A 21,779-nucleotide genomic window follows, 5' to 3' on the forward strand; every position below is an offset into this window, starting at 1 on the left:
GGCTGAGCTCAGCCGCCCCTCATGGGTCTCCCCCTCAGACCCTTCCCCATCCTTGCAGCCGTCCTTTGGACACCCTTTCATGGTTTTACGTCCTCCTTAAGTTGTGTCATACAGTGCTCGATATCAGTGCGTACAAACGCCTGACCGGGCTGTACGAATTAGAAGTCAGGCTCCAGCGGTGCCCAGCGATACGACAAGCTCTGCAGGGCTCGGCCCGTAACTGAACGAGCCCACGCCAGCAGCACGGCCGGGCGCACAGCGGGCAGCAGCCACGAGGGGGCGGCGCAGGGCCGGGCGCTGTGGGCGCTGCTGGGCGGAGTTGCGGCGAGCCGGGCGGAGCCGCACCGTGCCGAGCAGTGCCGAGCGCGCCGTGCCGTGCCGTGCCGTGCCGTGCCGAGCCGAGCCCGCCATGGCTATCGCACACATCGCCACCGAGTACGTCTTCTCGGACTTCTTGCTGAAGGAGCCGCCCGAGACGCGTTACAAAGGGCTGCGGCTGGAGCTGGCGCTGGACAAGATCGTCACCTGCATCGCCGTGGGGCTGCCGCTGCTGCTCATCTCCCTTGCCTTCGCCCAGGAGGTCTCCATCGGTAACCGCCCCCCGCCGCCCCCTCCCCGCGGCACACAAAGGCTTGGGCGGGGCGGGGGCAGCGCTGCGAGCGCCGGGGTTTGGGGAGGGGCTCGGCACCGGGGGTCCGCTCGGGGTCGGGGCGGAGCGTGCTTGGAGGTGATCGAGAGCCGTGGGGATGCGGCGCTGAGGGACGTGGGCAGTGGGCTGGGGTTGGACGTGGTGAGCTTAGTGGTCTTTTCCAACCTTAATGATTCCGTGATTCTATGAAAAACATCGTGTATGGCACTAATCAGATCTCAAACTGCATAATAGGTAAGGTGCCCCCACCATCTAATGCCATGGCTGTTTCAGTGGATGTGGCTTTGACCCAGAACTTGGAAACAACCAAGCAGAAGTGCTGAGGACAACCATGTCCTGTGGTACTTTGGTCAGTCAGAGACTGAAAGGGTGCGGAAGCATTTCTATAAGCGAACCTTTCCATTTCACATCAGCTACAACAAGTGCACTTGTCTTCTTGAAGCAACGAGAAAGAAGGCTTTCAATTTAGGGGCTGTGCAGGTGCACAAAGTAGCTCATGCGTGGATCTGTTCTTCCTCCATTTTCCTCTCTGAAAGCGCTTTGCCCAGCTCAGTTGGAAGCAACGCCTGCACACCAAGGTCTCTGCCGAGCCCTGCAGTGGTATTTCTTTCATTTTTCAGAGAATCATTAAACACAGAATGGTTTGGGTTGGAAGGGAACATAAAGCCCACCCAACCCCTGCCATGGGCTGGTTGCCTCCATCAGCTCAGGATGCCCAGGGCTCATCCAACCTGGCCTTGAGCACCTCCAGGGATGGGGCACCACAGCTCTCTGGGCAGCTGTGCCAGGGCCTCACCATTCTAGGAAGAAATTCTTTACACATAACATCTAACCTAAATCTCCCCTCTTTTAGTTTAAAGTTACTTTCCTCCTCTATGCGAAGCTCCAACCTGCAGCTGAATTGCTAAGTTTGGTGAAAGTTTCCTTTCTTTTGGATGAGCAAAGGTCTCATTTTCACTAACCGAATGTTTGGGCCCTGGTGCATAGCATATGCAGCATACAGTACCTTTCAATATGAAAATGATTCAAATTGATTCTGTGACTACAGCAGATTCACAAAGCACAAATTAAAGTATGCGCTGTGTTTTGCACACCAGGGATACACCATGTATCTCTATTTTTTTTACTTGTGATCTTGAGAACATGTCAGAAGAAAACCTGAAGCTTGAAAGCCAGCTCCTGTGTTTCAAAAAGAAAAAGACCAACCGTGTGCTGGCAGGCCCCAGTGTGAACAAAACTACCCACGTGGTTTCCATGCAGAAAGTGATAGTTGCTCCGCGTGCTGCCTGTGCCGCATGCTGCGCTGACTGCCGGGCAGGAGCTTTTCTTTTTAAGGTGTTTTGAGGGATGCATTGGGTCTTGGCACTTCCCTGGGCACTGGTGTGGAGCCAGTGTTGAAATGCAAAGTAAGTATTTGTTTCAAATGCTTCCTGATGTAGTTGTGCTTTTTAGCTCAGGGCTGCTAAACTGAGAGAAAATGGTAGGTCTGTTTTGAGTCTGAGAAAGGGCAACCCCAAATCTGGAGTGGTTGTGAAAGCAATGTGTGAGTCACAACATGGAAATATCTCTTCCTCTGCATACAAAAGTTGCATGCACTTTGCAAAAATAAGTGCTCAGATCCTATTTCTATTGTGATAATTACATTCCTCCCACCTAAAGTACCCTGGCAGCTTCAGATGTTGCCTTCCAGCTGTTTGGTGCCCAGTTGCAGCACAGGGGCCTATAACTGCAATTTTAATCCCACCTGTGTTTGCTGTTGGTTATGAGAAATGATTAATACCTTTACAAAGGTTTTCTGATGCTATCAAGTAACTTCTTGTTTTGATAGAAATTTCAGATAGCAGATGAGATTCAGTTTGTGTATTGCAAAGGATTTCTATGCAGGAGGCACGGTTACATCCACTGTGCTCCGTCAGGGAGCCCTGTGGGTCGGTAGGCGCGTGGCCCCTGCTCTGTTTGTCTGCATCCTGCTGGGAAGGGGAAAACTTGCCTGAGTTTGTTTTTAGTTATACTCTGTATGTGTTTGATATTGTTTTCTACTGGGAATTGGGAAATAATCGTAGGGTTGTGAGGATTTGAGCAGCGTTGTGTGCATGTGTTACGTGACTACTTTACATTGTTTCCTATGGCATTCAGCAGTTTTTAAGGTGAATACGCTACGGGTGGTCAGGTACTACTCTGTCACTGAGACATGGGCAGTTGAAATCTCTTTCAGTGCCACTTCTTAGGGCTTTGTCAGCCTCACTGTATGGAGAAGGGCAAAGAGAAGTCTCCAGAGCCCTCTGCCTCACAGCAAGTGCTGTGATAGCTGCTGCATCTCGGAGCACAGAGGGCTTTGTGGAACTGCATGGAGGAAAGTGGCACATCCAGACCTTTCCAGGACAACAAGACAATCCCCAAGCATGTTGGGTAGAGAGGAAATTGAAACAGGCAGAGAGAGCTGGAGCTGTTCAGCCTGGAGAAAAGCAAGCTCTGGGGAGACTGGAGGGCAGCCTCTTATTATCTAAAGAGGGGCTGTAAGAAAGGAGGGGATAGACTCTTCAGCAGGGTCTGTTGTGATAGGACAAGGGGAAATGGTTTCAAACTAAAAGAGGGAGATTTACACTGAATATAAGAAAAAAGTTTTTCATGCTAAGTGTGATGAGGCACTGGCACAAGTTGCCCAGAGAGATGGTGGATGCCCCATCCTTGAAGACATTTAGGGTCAAGCTGGACAGGACTCTGAGTACCTGATTCAACTGTAGGTGTCCCTGTCCACTGCAGGGGGGTTGGACTCGATGGCCTTTAATAAAGGTCCTTTCCAACTCAAATGATTTTATGATTCTGTGTATGGCTCATGTATTGCTAGCATGACTTTATCCTCCTTATAACATCTATGCTTATTATATGACATAACAGACCCCTGGGAAAGCTTCCCAGGACCGGGAAACCACCATGTGCTAAGTAAAGACACTTAAACTTGGGTATAACCAACATGAAGGTTTGGGTAGCACTGTGAGCTTATCAGTTGTGACAGGTTGGGAAGTGCCTGACCATAGACCAGCCCACAGCAGTGGTATGTGTCTGTCAAAATGAGAATTTGTAGCACTGAATGAGTATTATTGTCCCTAATGATCTCAGGTTGTCCCCACCTTGCTGTGCTGGAGGTGCCCATAGGTGGGGAGGCCCTACCCTGTGCCATGCATACCGTGGGATTAATGCTCCCGGTGATTGCCTTGGGTTTTCCCACTGGTAACAAACTTCTGTGTGCTGCTCATATCCCACCTAGTTTCTGGGAAGGATATTTTTTTCCTTGTTTGTTTTAGTTCTCATCTCTGCCAGGAGGCTGTATGTAGACTTTGGGATGCCTTGGACAGCAGAACAGGGGGTATGAAGGGGATTAGCTTTATCTTTTGGACTGGACTCCTTGCCTCTGCTGCTAGGCCCTTGCTGGCCCTTCCTGCTGGTGTGTCTGCTTTCATGTTCACAAGTCATGGGGTTGGGTTTTGGGAAACAATCTGACCTTGTGACTTCTGTGATAGCTAGGTTAGATTGGGTGTCATTAGGCCAAAGACTGTGACTGTGGCAGCTGCTGGCTGGGAGCTCAGAGGACATTCCCCAGGGCTGCTGAAGCAGGCTGCGTGCTGGGATGCGGGCTGTGCCTTGTGCTTTTATTTGTTGAAACTGGGAGAGTTCATGAGAGGACTGACTGTGGAGCAGTGCTTCTCACCCTCCCCAAACTCTTTCCACTTAATCACCTTCAGACTGAAGAATTTCTCCTTAACAGCTAACCTAAGTTTCGCCTCTTTTAGATTAAAGTCATTCACCCTTGTTCCATCACTATCAGACTGCGCAAAAAGTTGGTCTCCCTCCTGTTTGTAGGCTCCCTTCAGGTACCAGAAGGCTGCAGTGAGGTCTCCCTGGAGCCTTCTCTTCTCCAGGCTGAACAAGCACCCACTCTCCAATCCTTTCTTCATAGGGAAGGTGCTCCAGCCCTCTGAGCATCTTTGTGGCCTCTTCTGGACCTGCTCCAAGAGCTCCACATCCTTCTTGTGCTGGGGACCAACGGAGTACTCCAGATGGGGTCCCAGAAAGGCAGAGTAGAGAGGGACGATCACCTCCATTGCCCTGCTGGCCTCTGTTGATGCAGCCCAGGATACAGTGGGTCTTCCAGGCCGTAAGTGCACACTGCTGGCTCATGTCACCCTGGATGTTCCAGCAATTTGCTGATTATTGTTTTTCCATGGCAGCACATGCCGTGCTACTCTTTGGCACATGAAGAGCCCTCAGTGAAGATCAGAAGTACCTGCTGTCAGGGACAAGCCTGTGCCAAGAGCTTCCAACCCAAACCTGCAGCAATGTTGCTTCACTGGCAAGTCCAAATTGCCTTTGGGTGAACATCTTCATCTATCAATGAGGAGAATCTTTTCTGCTCAACTTCTACAGAGCCAGGCTTTCATTTCCTACAGAAATGATGGAAAGCTGTTTTGGGGACCAAAACTTGTTTTAAAGCGCTGTGGCCCTCTGACATTGCCAGAGGATTGCAGTAACAGCGAAGTAGCAGTGGAGCCAAAGGTTCATTGCATCAGCTCTGAGATGTTTCTCCTTTGGGTGAAGAGAAACTTCTTATGTTTTTTGTATGTCATTGGTGGGAATTTCATTGAGAAGGGTTTTTTTTCCCCCAGTTACTAAACAGACCTGTCACTCTGATGGCCTTCCTGGTCAACACCTAGCTCTTTTCCCCCTGCCTGGTTTTGAGAGTTCCCTGAGGAACAGCTCCCAGCCCCATGGAGTGGGACAGACACCTGGTGGCTCCTCTGTTTGAATATGGCATCACCTGGGCTTTATGTTCTGCTTCCCCATTGCTAAAGTCAGCCTTGGCAAACAGTTGTTCTTTTCCTGCTGTAGCTCCCTCCACAATTCCTTCTTGAACACAGTGAGTATCCTTCACCTGGTGTGTCACTTTGGTCCGTAAGAGGCATCTATAAATCTAATAAACACATTCTTTCTGGTCTGCTCTTAATGCATGCATGCAAACCCACACATCCAGTTTCTTCTCCTTTGGCATGCATTGGGACATCTTTTTTTTTTATATTTTTAAGTGTGAGATTGTTTGTTGTCTTTTAATATTGGTGAGAAGAGTGTGTTGGATGGTGCCTGGCAGTCTGTACATTGTGTACATGTTGCTTGATTTTCCTGTTTGTGGCTGCCGGTGTCACTAATTCTTGCTGGATAAAATCAGGTATTTGAATATCATGGCTGGTTCATTTTGCCCAGTTCGACATTATGGTAGTAATTAATGGCTGAGTTTTCATCTGAGCCTATGCAAATCTCTTCCCAATGATTGCGGTGCAGTAGGAAGCAGTAATTACTCGCTGAAGGTTTAATCTATTTAGCTACAAACCACCTGACCTCAGTTCAGGAAAAGCACTTCAGTGTGTGGTTAATGTTGATTCTTGGAAGCAATGTCTTTTAGTTTCTTAATTAGATGCCTTGGTGGGAAGAGAGGTGTTGGGCTGCTGGGGACAAAACCAGTGCTTCCTGCTGGTACCTGCCTTGGTGAGGGATGAGGCACAGCCTGGGGTGTCACTTTGCTTGCCAGCAAGGCAGTCACCTGCTGAACTGGGACTCTGTCCTTTCAATCAGGGATTTTCTTTGGGAGATGAAACGATGTCACCAGGGCAGGACCTCCACCTGTGGGCTGTCCTGTGCTGGAGAGGAGTTGGAGAGTCACCAGCTGCAAAAAAAGAATGGGTTTTCCAGTCCCAGGCACAGAGGAGACGCTGGGTGCTGTTGGCAAGGTGAACATGAAGCTATGTGGAGCTGGGCAAGGTGACAGCTCAAGTTGCTGCTCTTCAGCTGAGGTCACACAGGCGTGCCTGTGTGCCCCTTTGGAGGGAAAAAGGAGGGGAAAAAAGGGTGTAAAATCATGTTGACTTTCAGATGCGTTGAGTAATCTGTGTTTGGTGAAGATACTGCGCAAAGATGTAATCTGTTTGCACCATGATTAGTGCAAAGATGTACTTATATTAACAAGAATTTACAAGCAGAACTGCATTAAGTTAATTAAACAGCGGGGTGGTAACTGGAGAGTCCCCATCTCCTGCTGCTGTCTGTTTCTGACCTGCTGGACTCCTGGCTGAAGGTCTGAAGGTCTCCTAAGTCTGGACTGAAGTGTGGGGATCGGAAGAGCTGAGCTTGCTGCCCTGGGATTGCTGTGCCTGTTCTGGTAGGAAGTTGTGTCTGCACTACTTTGGAGGCTGCCTTGTGCATCACTGATTTAAGGGCTCTCTAACTTTCAGTGATTTTGCACCCATTCATGAGAATGAACACCCTGCATGTTGTTCTTTTTGCAGATGCCAGACACAGACAGGACAAAGCATCTTGCTGAACACTTCTGTTGCTCAACCCGTGAAAGGGCCACTTGTTTCCTGCTGCACTCAGCCAGCAGCAGGGGTTTGTTAGGGAAAGCAGATCATAAATGGTGCCCATCAAGGACAGAGGCACTCCAATTGCATCCTTCTTTTCTCCTTTTTTTTTTTTTTTCTTCTCTGCAGGTTATTTATTCCACAGGTAACGGGAATTTCTCTGCAAAGCAGAAACTTCTGAAGCTTTGGGAGAGTGCAAGAGCTCGTGTTGTGCCAAGTTAGCTAAGTCACGTGAGCTCTGGGCTGATAAACAGCAACTTGTTTTCCATAAGGGAAGCTTGTGACAGATCAGACCCCATCGTTATGATACTACAGCCTCAGAAATAATTGTGATAGTGAGTCATAGGGAAAAGCTTTCATTTATAATGCCCCTTAACTGTGCTACATTGTGAAAAGGCTGTACAAGTTACAAGGCTAGTGCAGTCATCTTCTGTTACAGAAGCAGTTCTTGTTCTCTAGAGGCTAAACTAGCAAAGAGGCTCAGAAACAGAAACATACTCTCATAAAGCATAAAGTGATGCCATCTACCAATAACTTTGAGAAAAGGAAAGAAAAAAGTAGCAGTGTTTCTCTTTTTTGCTCTTTTGACATTTGTGTTGTGCTGGAGGAGGCGTCGGAGGCTGTTCTTGGCATAGAGGTCCTCAAGGAAGGGTGACCTCCACTTTGTGTAAACATTTGGTGAAACAGCTGTTGTGTTTCAGCATCTAGGAAAGTCCACTGAAAACTTTACATTTTGCTGTGGCTGTCACAGCTTCTGAAGGAAAAGCAAAACCCCTTGTCCTGTGTTACTGTCTCTCACCTAAGGGGGCTACTGATGCTCCACATCAAATAACCACTTTTCCTCTTTGATACACATTTCAGGAAGACTTAACTGCTGCCTGTAATCTGGTCAGAGCAGAATTTGACTCCAGGGCTGAGGCTGTTCTGGCTGCCACTTAGTGCCTCAATCTTACATTTAAGTGCCAGAGGCTGGAGAAGTGCTGGGAGTGAGCAGAGATGGCTGTGGTGTGCCTGGCCCTGTGCTGGGGAGAATGAACCTCGAGACCCTTGGAAGAGCCTGGGGACCACTCCTGCTCTGCTAGGAGTTACAGCAGGGCTAACATGAACCCGAAGTCAAAACTCATGCTCAGAGGCAGAATAAGTGTGGGACACACCTGCCTTTGCATTACTGCATGGACTGCAGGGCTGGGGGAATGATATTTGAGGTCTTCTTTCAATACATGTGAGGGGTGAGCACTTGGGATTAAGATAGTGTGCTGTGGTAGCTGCTTCCTTGGGAAACTAGCCTCATGTGGTCACACTTTTCATCTGTTGGCTCTCCTTTGGCCAATGTGAGGAAGAGGGGTCTGAGAGGTAACAGTCCTTCCCCTAGAACTGTGGAAGTAGTCCTAAAAGATAGATGTTTCTAGCATCTGTTTCAACGTTTAGGAGACATTAGAGTGTCCCAGTGGGAGTTCTGGATGCAGTTCTGTGGGAATTCAGTGATTCTCAGTGCTGCTATACTTCCTACTCTCAATGTAATAGCTTTGGATGCAGCAAAATCACAAGAATGAGCTTTTTTTTTTTTCTTTTTTTTCTTTTTTTCCTAAGTTTGATTTATTTTCTTTCATCTTTTGAGTGCATGATCCCTTCTGCTCTGTTTTCCAGGAGCCCAGATAAGCTGCTTTGCCCCCAGCTCCTTCTCCTGGCGCCAGGCTGCCTACGTGGACTCCTATTGCTGGGCAGCAGTGCAGCAAAAGCAGCCAGCCTACAACAACCTGGAGAACATTCCCCTCTGGCTCCATAAAGTACGTACAGGTCTCCTCATGGAAACAGTGGCCACATGTAGAAGCCTGCCTTTACATTCCCTTTCTCATTCCTCCTCTTTTGCCCAAAGAAGTTGTGGATGCCCCATCCCTGGAGATGCTCAAGGCCAGATTGGATAGGACTCTGGGCAAAGTGATCTATTAGAAGGTGTCCCTGTCCCGGCAGGGTTCAGAGCTGGATGATCTATAATGTCCCTTCCAGCCCAAACCATTCTGTGGATGCTGTGATTCTATGATTCTTCTCTGGTGTTATCCCTGGCTTTGACTTGACTTTCTGTTTTTAGACAGAGTGTTTTCTTTTTCTTACTTCCAAAGGGGTAGAGCTGGAAGAGACATTTTCTGCTTATAAGTAAAGGATCTGTTTTTATAGGATAACAAATGTCACCAGTTAGCTGACAAAAGAGTAATGTTGATGTGTTGCCCTGGAGCTGGGTGCCCAACATGTCTTTAAAGAACTGCTTTAACTTCAGGATACAAGACACAGCAGCTGACTTAATGCTGTATCAAAACCTTAATTTCTGAAAGCAAGATAGTAAAAATATTTGATATTTTTATTGTATTATACTTGGCCAGTTGGAGAAAGTTGGATGCAGGGCAGATATGGATTTTGGGAGAGGTGAAATATATAATAGGCACCAACATGTTTCAGTGTGCTTTTCTGAGAAGCTTTTCTGAGCTTCTCAGGTTGTTCCCATTAAGCCTTTCACTGCTGCAAGCAAAGCAGCATCATTAGGAGTTCCCAGGGAGGGGCCTATTCTGTGGCTGCAAAGTGCAGTGGGTTCTGAGATACCTGAGATGCATCAAAGGGGTTGGCTGAGTTTTGACATGAGTTGCAGATTCTGACTTAAATGCTTGGGCAGTGCTGATGGTGAAGTCAGAAATACAGCAGGAGCTCTGTGGATGTGTGGATTTTGTTGTGTGCTGCTGTTTTATTACCTTATTACCACATTCAAGCCACAGTTTTGTGTCCCAGCAAATCACCCCAGTGGCCATGGGATGAGGACCTGGTGTTAGAGGCAGCTTGGCTCTGGGACCTGCAGTGCCTGTTTTTCTGGGCTCCACTGGCACAACCGATGCCTCAGCTTTTATTGTCCAGTCAGCTGGTTGGATCTCCTTGGACAGACAGTTCAGGGCTACCTCTGATTCATTTCTTGCCCCAGAGCCCTGGCCGTAAAGGTTTCCTACTGCCTTCCTCAGTGAGCTCCACTCATAACCTGGACCTAGAGGTCCTTCATTTCATGAATATTAAAGCCAGAGTTGTTGGCTTCCAACCTGAACTCATAGTTGCTCAGTGAGTGCCCTAGCTCACTTCAGCCAGGCCTGCGGAGACTGAAGCTGATGGGACATCAGTCTGCTTGGGCAGGAGGGGCCTCGGCCTGCAGAGCTGGATGCCTTGCTCCCTCCCTCTATCAAGGAAATGACTTCTTGTTACCTGTCTCTTAATTGAACTTTATGCTACAGCTGATAGCTGGCAATTGCAGCTGCAAATCTTTTAGTTTGCCAGCTATGGCAAATAAGCCTTTGTGTCATACTGACATGACACAGCCCAACAGACACATGTTAATCTGCTGACTGGTGCTGTCTCAGGAATCTCTGCAAGGCTCTTACTGCCACAGTTCCTCTATGGCAGGTGGTGTGTGATGTTTCCTTTTGAAACCCTGCAGGCTGGCAGTGAGCAGCGCCTCCAAACAGCTGAGTCACAGCTTGTATCTGGGCCAGGGTGCCTGGGCCTAACCTCTGCGCTCATGCTTGGCCCCCAGCCCTGCCAGTGGAGCAGCTGTCAAAACTGCACATGCTGCTTGGAGGGCAGCCAGTGGGATGGGATGGGATGGAAGGGAATGGTTAGTTGGAAGGACCTACAGAGACCATTAAGTCCAGTTGCCTGACAACTTCAGAGTTTGCAAAAGCTAAAGCATATTATTGAGGGCGTTATCACATCAAGAGGTGACCTGCTGTTGCCACTGCTGAAACTCACCACCAACTGCCTCACTGTGCTCGCATCCACTGTTTTGTCTCCAAAAAGTTTCAGCATCAATAAATGTCAGTGGGAACAATTCTTTCTGCATGGAGGAATTCAGTGACGCACCTTTGCTTCATCCACACTACCATGTCAGGCACTATTTTGTCAGACTGCCCCTCTGCTGCCATCTGTCACACAGTACCAAAATGTAATGGGATACTGATGGAAAGGTTCAGCCTCTACTGCCATCCCACCAAGACTTGTCTCTGTGGTCATGGGCCAACATAATAAAGTAAGAGGCAGCCCTCATATTTGCTCCCTTTGTACAGTTTGCTTCTCATCTCTAAAGATGATGGTCTGTTTTGATAAAACATAACTTTGTTTTGAACTGGAATGGAAACAAGCTTTTGGCCTCTATGAGTCAAGGAGAAGACTGTTCTGTGAAGCCTTTTAATGCATCGTACACAGAGAGGTTTATGCAGGTGCAAACGGGAGACCAATGAGCATTATCTTAGTGGCTCTTGGTAGGCACCAAACATAGCAACTGAGCAAGGTGTGGGGAAAGTAATAGAACTGAGATGTACTGTGGACCCGTGGGTTGCCTTCTGAATTGCTTGTCTGTAGATATACAAACCCTCCTGAGGTCCTTTAGTGAGTTGTTGATAGGATTACCATCACAGTTGTTACCAGGTTGGTAACAGCTTCCCAGCTGACTGAGGATTCCTCATCTTTCACCTATAAAGCCCCACCCAGAGCGATTAGAGTGCAAGGAAAATAGGATACAGATACATTTCCGAACCATTCTTTGTGTGGTGTTATAGCTAGTTTAGTCTCATTATCCTCACTATTTGAATCTGGAAAAACACCTTTTAAGCTGTACTGTAGCAGAGAGCACATAACAGGAGGAATAAAAAAGGTCATGCATGGTTTGAAATTCACTTTCGGTTCTGGAGGCAGGACAGTCTCTCATCCACGTGGCAACCTTTAGAATGATGAGTCATTTACAGCTCATGCTTCTGCTCTGAAAGCTGGTGAAACATCTCATGCAATAGGAACGGGGTTGTATCCAGAGGGAGCTTAATAGCTTTGGTTCTGGAAGAATTTGTTGCTGTCAGCCAGTTTGGGGCATGCTTAGTTTGCTTGAACTCTTCCTGTTGGCATGTAGGAATTTGGGGCTGAAGAAGCTGGTACTTCATTGTTATCTTATTGTTTAATGAAAAATATTTTGATCCTAAATCAGTAGAAGTGCTTCAGTGCTTCCTTCTTTGTTTAGTATTACCGTATTCCTGTCAATTTTCTCAAGGCTGTCTTTCAGACCCGGGCAGTTTAACAGCTTTGTGTTATTGTTCAGAGAGTGTTATTACTGTGATGAGGTGATCAGAGGTGATGAGGTGCAGCTGCCCAGAGAGCTGTGGTGCCCCATCCCTGGAGGTGCTCAAGGCCAGGCTGGATGGGCCCTGGGCAGCCTGAGCTGGTGGGGGGCAACCAGCCCATGGCAGGGGTTGGGGCTGGGTGGGCTTTAAGGTCCCTTCCAACCCAAACCATCCTATGGTTCTGTGATTGACTTAGTGTTTTGCCACTATTAACCATAGTACAAGTCTGAATGCTTGCAACCATTTCAGTAGTGTTTGCCCAAAATAAATAAGGACTGAAGATGCTGCAAAATGAGAAAATGTTTTTTCCTGTAATTTCACAGAGGTGGTTCTCACCTTCCGCTCACTGCCTTTATCCACGTCTCAAGTCCTATCAAATAGATCACTGCACTGTTGGCAGCTGTTTTTTCTTTGAATCTCAAGATAGTATTTGAGTATATGAAGAAGTCATTAAGAAGCCCTTTCAGCTTGCCTGTCACAGCTGTACTTACAGTGTCTTAGTATGGTTGAAGCTGAGGATGCTATATCATAGAACCATAGAATTGTTTGACTTGGAAGGGACCTTTTAAGGCTATCTAGTTCAACTCATCTGCCACGAACAGAGACAGCTACAGCTAGACCAGGTGCTTGGAGCCCTGACCAGTGTGATCCTGAATGTCCTCCAACAATGGAGCATCCACTTCTCTGGGTGTATATAACAGGCTCTTTTAGGTTTTAGTCTGATTTTTCCCTTATTTTCAGGAGAGTGTGAAGGTGATGCATTTTTAAAAGACAGTCCTTTGGTTCAATCATCTTATCTGTATATACAAAATCATTACTCAGACACTTCTTGTGTCTCATGTATGCATTTTGATTGCTGAATTAGCTGAGTTCTCAGTGATTAGTTCAAAGGGACTGAACCATATGTCTTCAAGAAGGCAAGTCAACCTCAAGAAACTCAGAAGGGTGTTTAGCAGGGCAGAGAACAGAGACCTTAGAAATAGCCTGGGATCTTCTACTTTCCAGCTTCTTTAAAGCCTGGGAAGACTCCTGTAGACAGCTGTGACAGTGTGTGCTAGATGTTGGGCAGCTACTTGGCTAATTGCTGTTATTTGGAGCTGTGGCCATAGCATGTTGCTAAGCAGTAGCTTCCAGTTGTTCAGGTGGATATGTTTTGTGGAGGACCTTTCAATAAAAGATGGCAAAAACCATGTCAAGAGAGTATTTGGAATTCATTGTGATATTTGCAGCACTAGATCAGTCACTGTAGACTGTGTATGCGCACTGGGAACTGAAATGTAGTGAGGATGGTTTATGCCATTCTGAAAATTCATCTGAACCAAAGTGCTCACAACTCCCAGTAAGACGTTTTGGAAAACATGCACTCAATTTGTGCAGGTAAATTTCATGGGAGAATCAGTTGCAGACACTTGAATAAATAGTCATGACTTCGCATTTTCTGAATAGATTTCCAGAGTTCCTACTCCATACATGAGGGTTATTTGTCTTCTCCATTCACAGTGTTGATTTAAAACTGCTCAAGCTAGTTCTCACTGGGGATGTAAGAAAACAGCACACGTCTATGAGTGTAAGCATTTTGGTGTGCATAGCTGATATGTTTAGAGCTAACCCTCATGGCTGCTCTTGCAAGTAAAGACTGAAAACCACATGAACCACATTCTGTGCTGAAATGGGGGATCGTGGCTCTACATCCTGACTCTTCTGTACATCCTGCTCAAGTTTGAGGTGCTCTTGGCTTTGAGGAGGAGTTAGGGTACAGCCTGTAAAGCACGCAGTACTCAAGATTAGTGGAGTAAAATGAGCTGCAGCAGTACAGGATGAGGGAATTGAGTGCTTGGCTTTGTAGTGCTGGGCTTCCTTGGGAGCACATGGTTTGACAAAGGCTACTATCAGACTAGGTGACCAACAAGGGAAGGTACATCCATTGGAGCTCAAATGTGCATGGCAGGAAACGTGTAGGAAGATCTAGTTGTGAGTCTCTGGTGCATGCATTACTCTTGTGCAGAATCATAATCACACAGTATAATAATCATAGAAACACAGAACATCCTGAGTTGGAAAGGACCCATAAGGATGATCAAGTCCAAATCCTGGCAAATAATCAAACATTTCCTATGCTGAGCACCTCCCAAACTTGGAGCAATGTAGCTGAAGCTCCTTTACTCTGGTTTTGAGTGCCAGACTTGTTGGGCCTTTGCCTTTCTTTTTGTTTTCCTCTTGCACTGGGTGGAGATGGAAGCTAAGGGCCTCCAGGTGTTATAGCCCTTACTGCAGTTCACTAATGAAGTTCAGAAAAGACCATGTCACACCATAGGATATTTTACCTGATCTAATGTGTATGTTCCACTTTCTGTGTTGTGCCATGTCATTTACTACTTTAAATCCAACATTGTGAACTTGCCTTTGGAAAGGAACTTGATAAACAGCAAAGTAAAACTGAGTTTTACTTTTAGGGAAGTAACTTTCTCTGTCTGTAGAGCTCTCAAGGTCAGTGCTACTTCCTGTTTTGTCTGATTACTACAGGACTGGAGCAGCAGTTCCCCTTTTTTCATTGCCTTTGAAGTAAATATATAAAAAGGGGCATATTGCACATGCACATCCATGTGCGAATGCCACAGTGTCCATTTCGTAAAATGAGAAGTCTTTGTGCGTGACTCTAAACGCAGTCAGATGAGCTGGGTAATCCAAGTCTGTTGTTCTAAAACCTAGGACTCGTGCTGAATGACTTTGCATTTTCGCTTCTGCCTGTTGGTTCAGGACCCCAAAATGTAATGATTCAGAACAATTGGCTAGTTATGTAAGCCTGCTGTTAACAAATGGAACAAATGTCCTTCCTTTTTAAAAGGAGCCAGAATCAATGAAGGATGGAGTGAAGCATCAAGTGCTATGGAAGGACTGACAAACACAGGCTTTCTTTCCAAACCAAAAGAGCTGGGCTAATGGCTGTGCTCCTGCTCTGGTTTTGTGACCATTTGGAAAAGAGTTTCATGGAGTTTCTTCATGCTTCCGTCTGCTGCAGCTTTGGGAGTTTTAAGAACCTTGTGAAGGGAATTTAGCGACGTGCCTTTGTATGCATCCCAGTAATATGATGGCTGTAGGTGAATAAAAAGTGGTAAAGCAGTCAGGGAAGGAGAAAATGCAAGGAGAGAAGGTTGTAGGAGGGCAGGGAGGTGGGTGGGCTTGGAGGAGGTCTGGGGCAGAGCATCACAACTGTTACGTGCTGCGTAAGTGCAGAATGTGCCACCAGAGCCTTTGTCCAGGTAAAGAAAGACCCAGGGACTGGGACAATGCAACTTTGGGGCTGCACCTTCATTCATAATTTCATTCATTCTTTGCTTTCTGTGGCTATTTAATACTTTTCATGGCTGTATCTTACAGTCACGTATTTCATAGTGTCACATATTTCCAGTGTGACTGCTATGCAGACAGCGTGCACATCCCAAAATCTAGTTCACTTTATGGTCTCCAAATGCTGAATGAAGTTCCTTTAAGTAGTCAGTTTTCATTTCCCTGCTAACGTGTCATATACAACCCTAGCATTAATGGTGGTGATTCATTGGTGAATGATATTAGAAGCAGCATTCCTGGATAGATGCTCAGCAACATCAGATTAATTATTTTGTGCATACGAAACGTTAATCTCTCCTGCTTAATGCAAACACAAGCTAATATTAGGTCCAGATTCTCATCTTGTAAGTATCTGTTGATCCATTGATGTAAGCAGGACTGTCCCACTTGATGACTAATGATTCCAGCCCAACTTGTCTCTACAATTCCCCTTCAGCTTTTCCACTGGACGTGCATGTGTGCAGCTATACCACTGAAGATAGCTTAAGCCAAATCCAAATTTCTTCATCACAACTAATTTAAAATTCCATAGGAACTAAAGCTCGATTTGAGTTCAGTGAAACTATCAACAGTTTAATATAATGAATTAAAGGGCAGTCAGATTGCTCAGAATCCTATAGTAATGGCTTGTCCAACTAGACAGTACATCATGGCTCTGTAAGTGTACTGTTACGTATGAATATAAACCTTGAATAGGAAGTCACAGCAGATAGATAATAGGTTCTCTCCAGAAGCTGGAGGGAGTTGGAGATTTCATTTTATGGTGGAAAAGCTCCTACTTGGTGATGAATAGAAGAAGGAAAGATTGAGGCTGTTGTGCTTTATGCTTTCTTCAGTCCTTTCCCTAAGCAATGGGGACTATTGTCAGGATTATGGTAACTTTATTTTGCTTTTTCATGGTGGTGTGTGGTGTTGTTTGTTTTAAAGCTCTAAGCAGCACTGAGGTTACTGGAGCTGAATGAAGAGGGAATTGACTGCCCTGTGTGTCCCTGGTAACGAAAAGTCAGTTTAGTAGAAACATTTAAAGAAGGTTCTTGGGAATGTAATGGGCTTATGTGGAATGCTTATGGGGGATGATGGCTGGCTTATTTTATACTCAGGTGGGGCCTAATCTGAACTTTTCTTCTCCCTTCAGTTCTTCCCGTACATCCTTCTGCTCGTGGCCATCCTGCTGTACCTACCATGTCTGTTCTGGCGCTTCACAGCAGCACCTCACCTCTCTTCAGACCTGAAATTTATCATGGAAGAACTTGACAAAGCCTATAACAGAGCAATCAAAGCTGCAAATAGTGTCCGTAGCGGAGACCCCAGAGACCCCGCTGACTTCATTCCAGCTGCTAATGAAAACTTAACACAGAGGTAGGACGCTGCAGCTTGGCTTTCTTTGCTGTTCTCCTTAAGCTCTGAGCAGATGTGGCACCTGCCCTCACAGAGATATTTGTTGTGAAAGATTCAGTAGTGGCTCAACACCTTTTTAAATTGATTAAATAAAAAGACATTGGAAATCATTACAGTGAGAACTTGGAGCTGGAACTTGCAATTTTGTATTTTTTTTTTTTTGAACAAAGAAAACGTTTGATTAGCTCTTCCAATTATTAATTATCTGAGATGTCCTGTTTTTCTTTTTCTCATTGTAACAGGCGTTAATTAGTTTTACCCACTGAGATAAGAAAACAGGAGGAGCTGCAGTCCTCACTTGTCAATGCGAGGCAGAGCCTGTTCCTTGTCTCCTGCCCTTTTAGATCTGCAGAGTTTCTGGGTAAAGCAAATTAAAAAACAAACACAATAGCAAAACCAATAAACAAAACCTACACCACAGCCCCCACCAAAGAAAGAAAGAAAATCAAACAACATAAGCAAAAAAGCAAACCTTCTGAGCAAAGCGGTGCGCTGCCTTGGCAAGGGAAAGGCAAAGGAGTGCACTGTAAACTGAGTGAGTTCCTGAGAGTGTGTTTTGCCTTGTGGATGTACACACTATGCCTGTTTCATATTGCAAGGAACAAGAAAGTTTTTTTTGCTGTAAGGGAAATACCCTTTTTCTATTTTCCAATGTCTGAGCTCTTAAGTGGCTTTTCTGTGTAAGATTGTCATTATTCTTCATGTAACCGCTGGTAGCTTTTCACTGGCTGTAATAGATCTACTGCTGGCTCACCCCAATAGGAGAAAACCCAACCTCGTGTCTGCTTTCAAGGATAAGGCTGATCAGAAATTTAAGATAGGTGTGTCATCCAGTCTGTGTGACTTCGGTTTTTTCTTCTCTCTCTTGCAGCTTGTGGGAAATCTCCGAAAGCCACTTTAAATACCCGATTGTGGAGCAGTACTTGAAGACAAAGAAGAATTCCAAATGCTTAATCATCAAATACATTTTCTGCCGTTTGCTCACTCTCGTGATTATTTTCATTGCCTGCCTCTACCTGGGCTACTACATCAGCCTCTCCTCTTTGAGCGACGAGTTTCTCTGCACCATCAAAACAGGGATCTTAAAGAACGACACAACTGTTCCAGAAGTGGTTCAGTGCAAGCTGATTGCTGTTGGTGTCTTCAAGGTGCTCAGCTACATTAACCTGATCGTCTATCTCCTCGTGATGCCGCTGGTGGTGTACGCAATGTTTGTTCCCTTCCGCTGGAATTCGGGCATTCTCAAAGTGTACGAAATCCTGCCGACTTTCGACGTTCTGAAGCTGAAGTCCAAGAGCTTAGATGACTTAAGCCTTTACATCCTCTTTCTTGAGGAAAACGTGAGCGAACTGAAATCATATAAATGCCTCAAAGTGCTGGAGAACATTGCGGTTTCCGAGAAGTTTGATGTCATGCAACTTTTGATAAACCTTGGCACAATTAAGACAGATACTGTTGATGGGAAGCCAAGGACGGCTGTGCCGGGGAAGCCGGAGGAAACAGCTGTAGAGGAGTTGGAAAAAGATGCAACAGAGCTACAAGGTAAGCTGGCCTAAGCTTTCTTTAAAAGAGAACAAGGAAAAAAGCCCAAACCAAACAAAGCCAGTCACATCTAGGTGTGTATTCTATCAAAAACACTTTAATATGTTCTGCAAGAAAATGGACCTGCTTACACTTTTCTGTGTCGTCTGCAGTATAACTGCTATGACTTCATTTACATGTGATGAGTGCAGTATAGCAAAAGATTTAGATTAATGTAAAAAAATATTCAGAAAAGCTGCTGGCAGAGGAATAGAAACTGACAAAAGAAGGAAGTGAGGCCAGCGAGTGTGTTTTGTTCATTAAGCAGAGAGAAAGGCAGATCATCTGCAAAGTGGTTTTTGCCAAAATGGTGAGTCAGGATCTGGATTGGTGCACTTGTGCTCTGAATAGTCCCATCATCTTCTAGTCATGACTGGCTCTGAGCAATTGTTACACAAGATGTGGGGTTATATTCTGTGCTAAAATAAAAGGGTTTTTTTGTTTGTTTGTTTTTTTAGTGTAGTGTATTTTAAATGTGATTCTAATCCAGTGCCAAGTTATTGAAGAGAAGCCAGATATCCAGAGAGAGGCAAAAAGGGTGGCAAGTCCTTCTTCCCATTTAATGTAAACATGGCCACTGTCACAGATGTCCCTGCAGAAGCAGCAGGACACCAGCACCTACCTCCTAGTGAAACAGTTCAGACCCATGGTCTGCCTCCTCACAAAGTCCTTCACTTGTAGAAGTGAAGATTCTTTGAAACATTCAGCAGCACAAAAACCTGAAATCCACTTTCTTTTCAGTTTACCTTGCCCCTGCATTTAATACCGAAAAAGAAGCAGCAGCATCCACAGGGTAACTGTTCCTCTGTGCTTTGGTCAAGCACTTCTTGGGCTGAGGTTTGGAGAAGTGGATTTATACAACAGGGGAAATAAGAAGGAACAGTGAAGATTATTTCAACCTGTACAAGGAATACTTAGTTCTAGAGGAGAAAGTTGGAGTACTTCTGGTAGAACGTAGTTTTCCTTTTAAATGTGACCCTTCTTGAAGATACAGGTGGGTCGTTTTGCTACCAGGGTTTAGGAGCCCAAGGTTGAGGTGTCTGCGTAATGACCTGAAGAAGCTAAGGAAAATCTGACTCACTTTTATTGAAAAGCAGAACATTTGAAACTCTTTTCATTTCTCAAAAACACTTCAGAGGCTTCAAGTTTCCTTGTGTTTAGAGCGGAACAAACTGATGCTTGAAGATATATTAAAACATGTTACAGAGAGAGGCTGCCACGTGGTGACCCACTCTGGTTGGCAGGGCCCTTTTGTTCTGACTGATGGATTTCACTGTCCACCAGCAAAGATTCTCCCATTTCTCCCCATCTTTTCATCTCTAGCTAGTGATGTCTTGTTTTAATTAGCTTTAATTTAATTGATTAATGTTAACAAAGTTGTGGTAGATGTTGACTTTGAAATGCACAGGAGGAGATGCTGGCCAGGGTCTGGGATAAGAGGATGGGGCATCATAGAATCACAGAATGGCTGATGTTAGAAGAGGATCCGTGGGCCCAACCCCTGCTCCAGCAGGGGCACCCAGAGCAGGGTCCCCAGAGCCGTGTCCAGGTGGCTTTTGGAGATCTCCAAGGAGGAGATCCCACAGCCTCTGGGCAGCCTATGCCACTGCTCCATCACCTGCACAGCAGAGAAATTTTCCTGTTCAGAGTGAACAAACATCCTGTGTTGTAGTTTGTGCCCATTGCCTCTTGTCCTGGCACTGGGCAACACTGATTAGAGCTTGCCTCTGTTCTTTTTGCCCCATCTTTGCATTGCTGCAGTTCTGCAAACAAGAATGTTGAGTGATTTGATGGCTTGTCGCTTCTAAAAGTTAACTTTCTGCTTAGTTTTGCCAGACCGTGATGCAAGTGACCACTTGGGCCAGAAAGAAGATAAAAAGCTTCGCCAAAGACTTATTGACTCTTCATGCTGATGCCTTCCAGCCACCGCATGCAGGAGCTTTGTGCTGCTGCAAGAGGGCTTTCCTCTGCCTTCACTGTGCTGAACACAAGGTGCTGCTCTGCTCTTCAAGTGCAACTATCCTTGGAGCCTGGCAGCTCCTCAGAGGACAGACCATTTTACAGACTGCTTGTTGAATAACAGGCGTCGTCACATACCTGAAAAACCATGCTGTAGACTTTCATTATTTCTTTAACGAAAAAAAAGAAAAAAAAAGCCACAAGAACCAAGAAGTACAAAAAAAGAAACCCCCATTGTGAGTACAAGTGAAATGCACTGAATGCACATGAAGCCAGCATTGGAAAAGAGCACTATTCTGTAGAGAGGTGGGAAACAGCCCTCAAAAAGAGATGGCTGTGCTGTGTTGTGACATGCTGCTCCTCTGGGCTTGGCCATCTCAATGAGGCATGTGAGGGCTTTCTCCCCTATTGAAGGGGTTGTTTGTTTGTTTGTTTGTTGAATCTGGTTAAGCATGTACCAGGTGGTGGCTGGCCACTGGTCTTTGCTGTGGAAAAATAGGGGTTGCTGTGTTCAGCCCAAGATGTCTTGAGTCATCTCAGCAGTGAAGTGTGGGATTATTCACTAGGCACTGATGGAAAAAGGATCTGCAGTCATAGTGTAAGAGGGTACTGCAGATTTTAGGGATTTTGATTTTTCAATGCATTCATAAAATAATGTCTTAACATTTTTTATACAAACTGTAATGATACATAAGCTAAATGTTGGGCTCATTTCTGTTGTCAGTTGTTTCCTTCTGGGACTAACATATCCTTCTGGGAGTTTAGACTGAAGATCAGAGAAGTTGGCTCCATTTTGTAATGATATCTAGAAAATCTTTTTTGTGTTTGTATATTTGGGATGGGTTTCAATGTGTTTGTGGTATCAGATGCAAAACTGTCTGTGCTGTTTTCCAAAACCCACCTGAGAAGACATTCTTATTGTACTGGAGTGGCACCTGCGTGCCTCAGCAGAACTAAGCTCCCCATAGGCAACTGACAGGGATGTGCACACAAAGAAAGGTTGCTTCCTCCTCATGTCCCATGACTGAATTGTAATTAAAGATAAGAAGCCGAAGTGGTTTGGACAAAGGAAAGAGGAGTGTTTGTTAATTGGAAAAGTGTCCCTGCTTGTTACTGTATGGTTTGGGGAATCTAGCGTTGTCATCCTGCTCTGCTCAGGTCCTTTACCTTCTGTTAACATAAATGTGAACTCTGTCTTGAATTTTGGGCACAGGGTTAGGCGGGTGGGGGTGTGATGGTCATGGCAACAGTGCATATCTTTCACAGATGCAATGAGTGCACTTGTTCTGTGCATTGTCT

General features: G+C 45.7%; 1 protein-coding gene across 1 annotated transcript; it reads left to right on the forward strand.

The window, feature by feature from the left end:
- Positions 1-409: 409 nt before the first annotated feature.
- On the forward strand, positions 410-20,434 carry PANX1 (pannexin 1; the record flags this gene model as incomplete). The annotated part of the gene is made up of 5 exons (XM_079539832.1): positions 410-590; positions 8,704-8,843; positions 16,678-16,901; positions 17,812-18,482; positions 20,349-20,434. The coding sequence occupies 5 exons, from the start codon at positions 410-412 to the stop codon at positions 20,432-20,434; spliced, it is 1,302 nt and encodes a 433-aa protein (XP_079395958.1).
- Positions 20,435-21,779: the final 1,345 nt, after the last annotated feature.

This window comes from Tetrao urogallus, assembly GCF_951394365.1.
Source record: "Tetrao urogallus genome assembly, chromosome: 1".
Lineage (NCBI taxonomy): Eukaryota > Metazoa > Chordata > Aves > Galliformes > Phasianidae > Tetrao > Tetrao urogallus.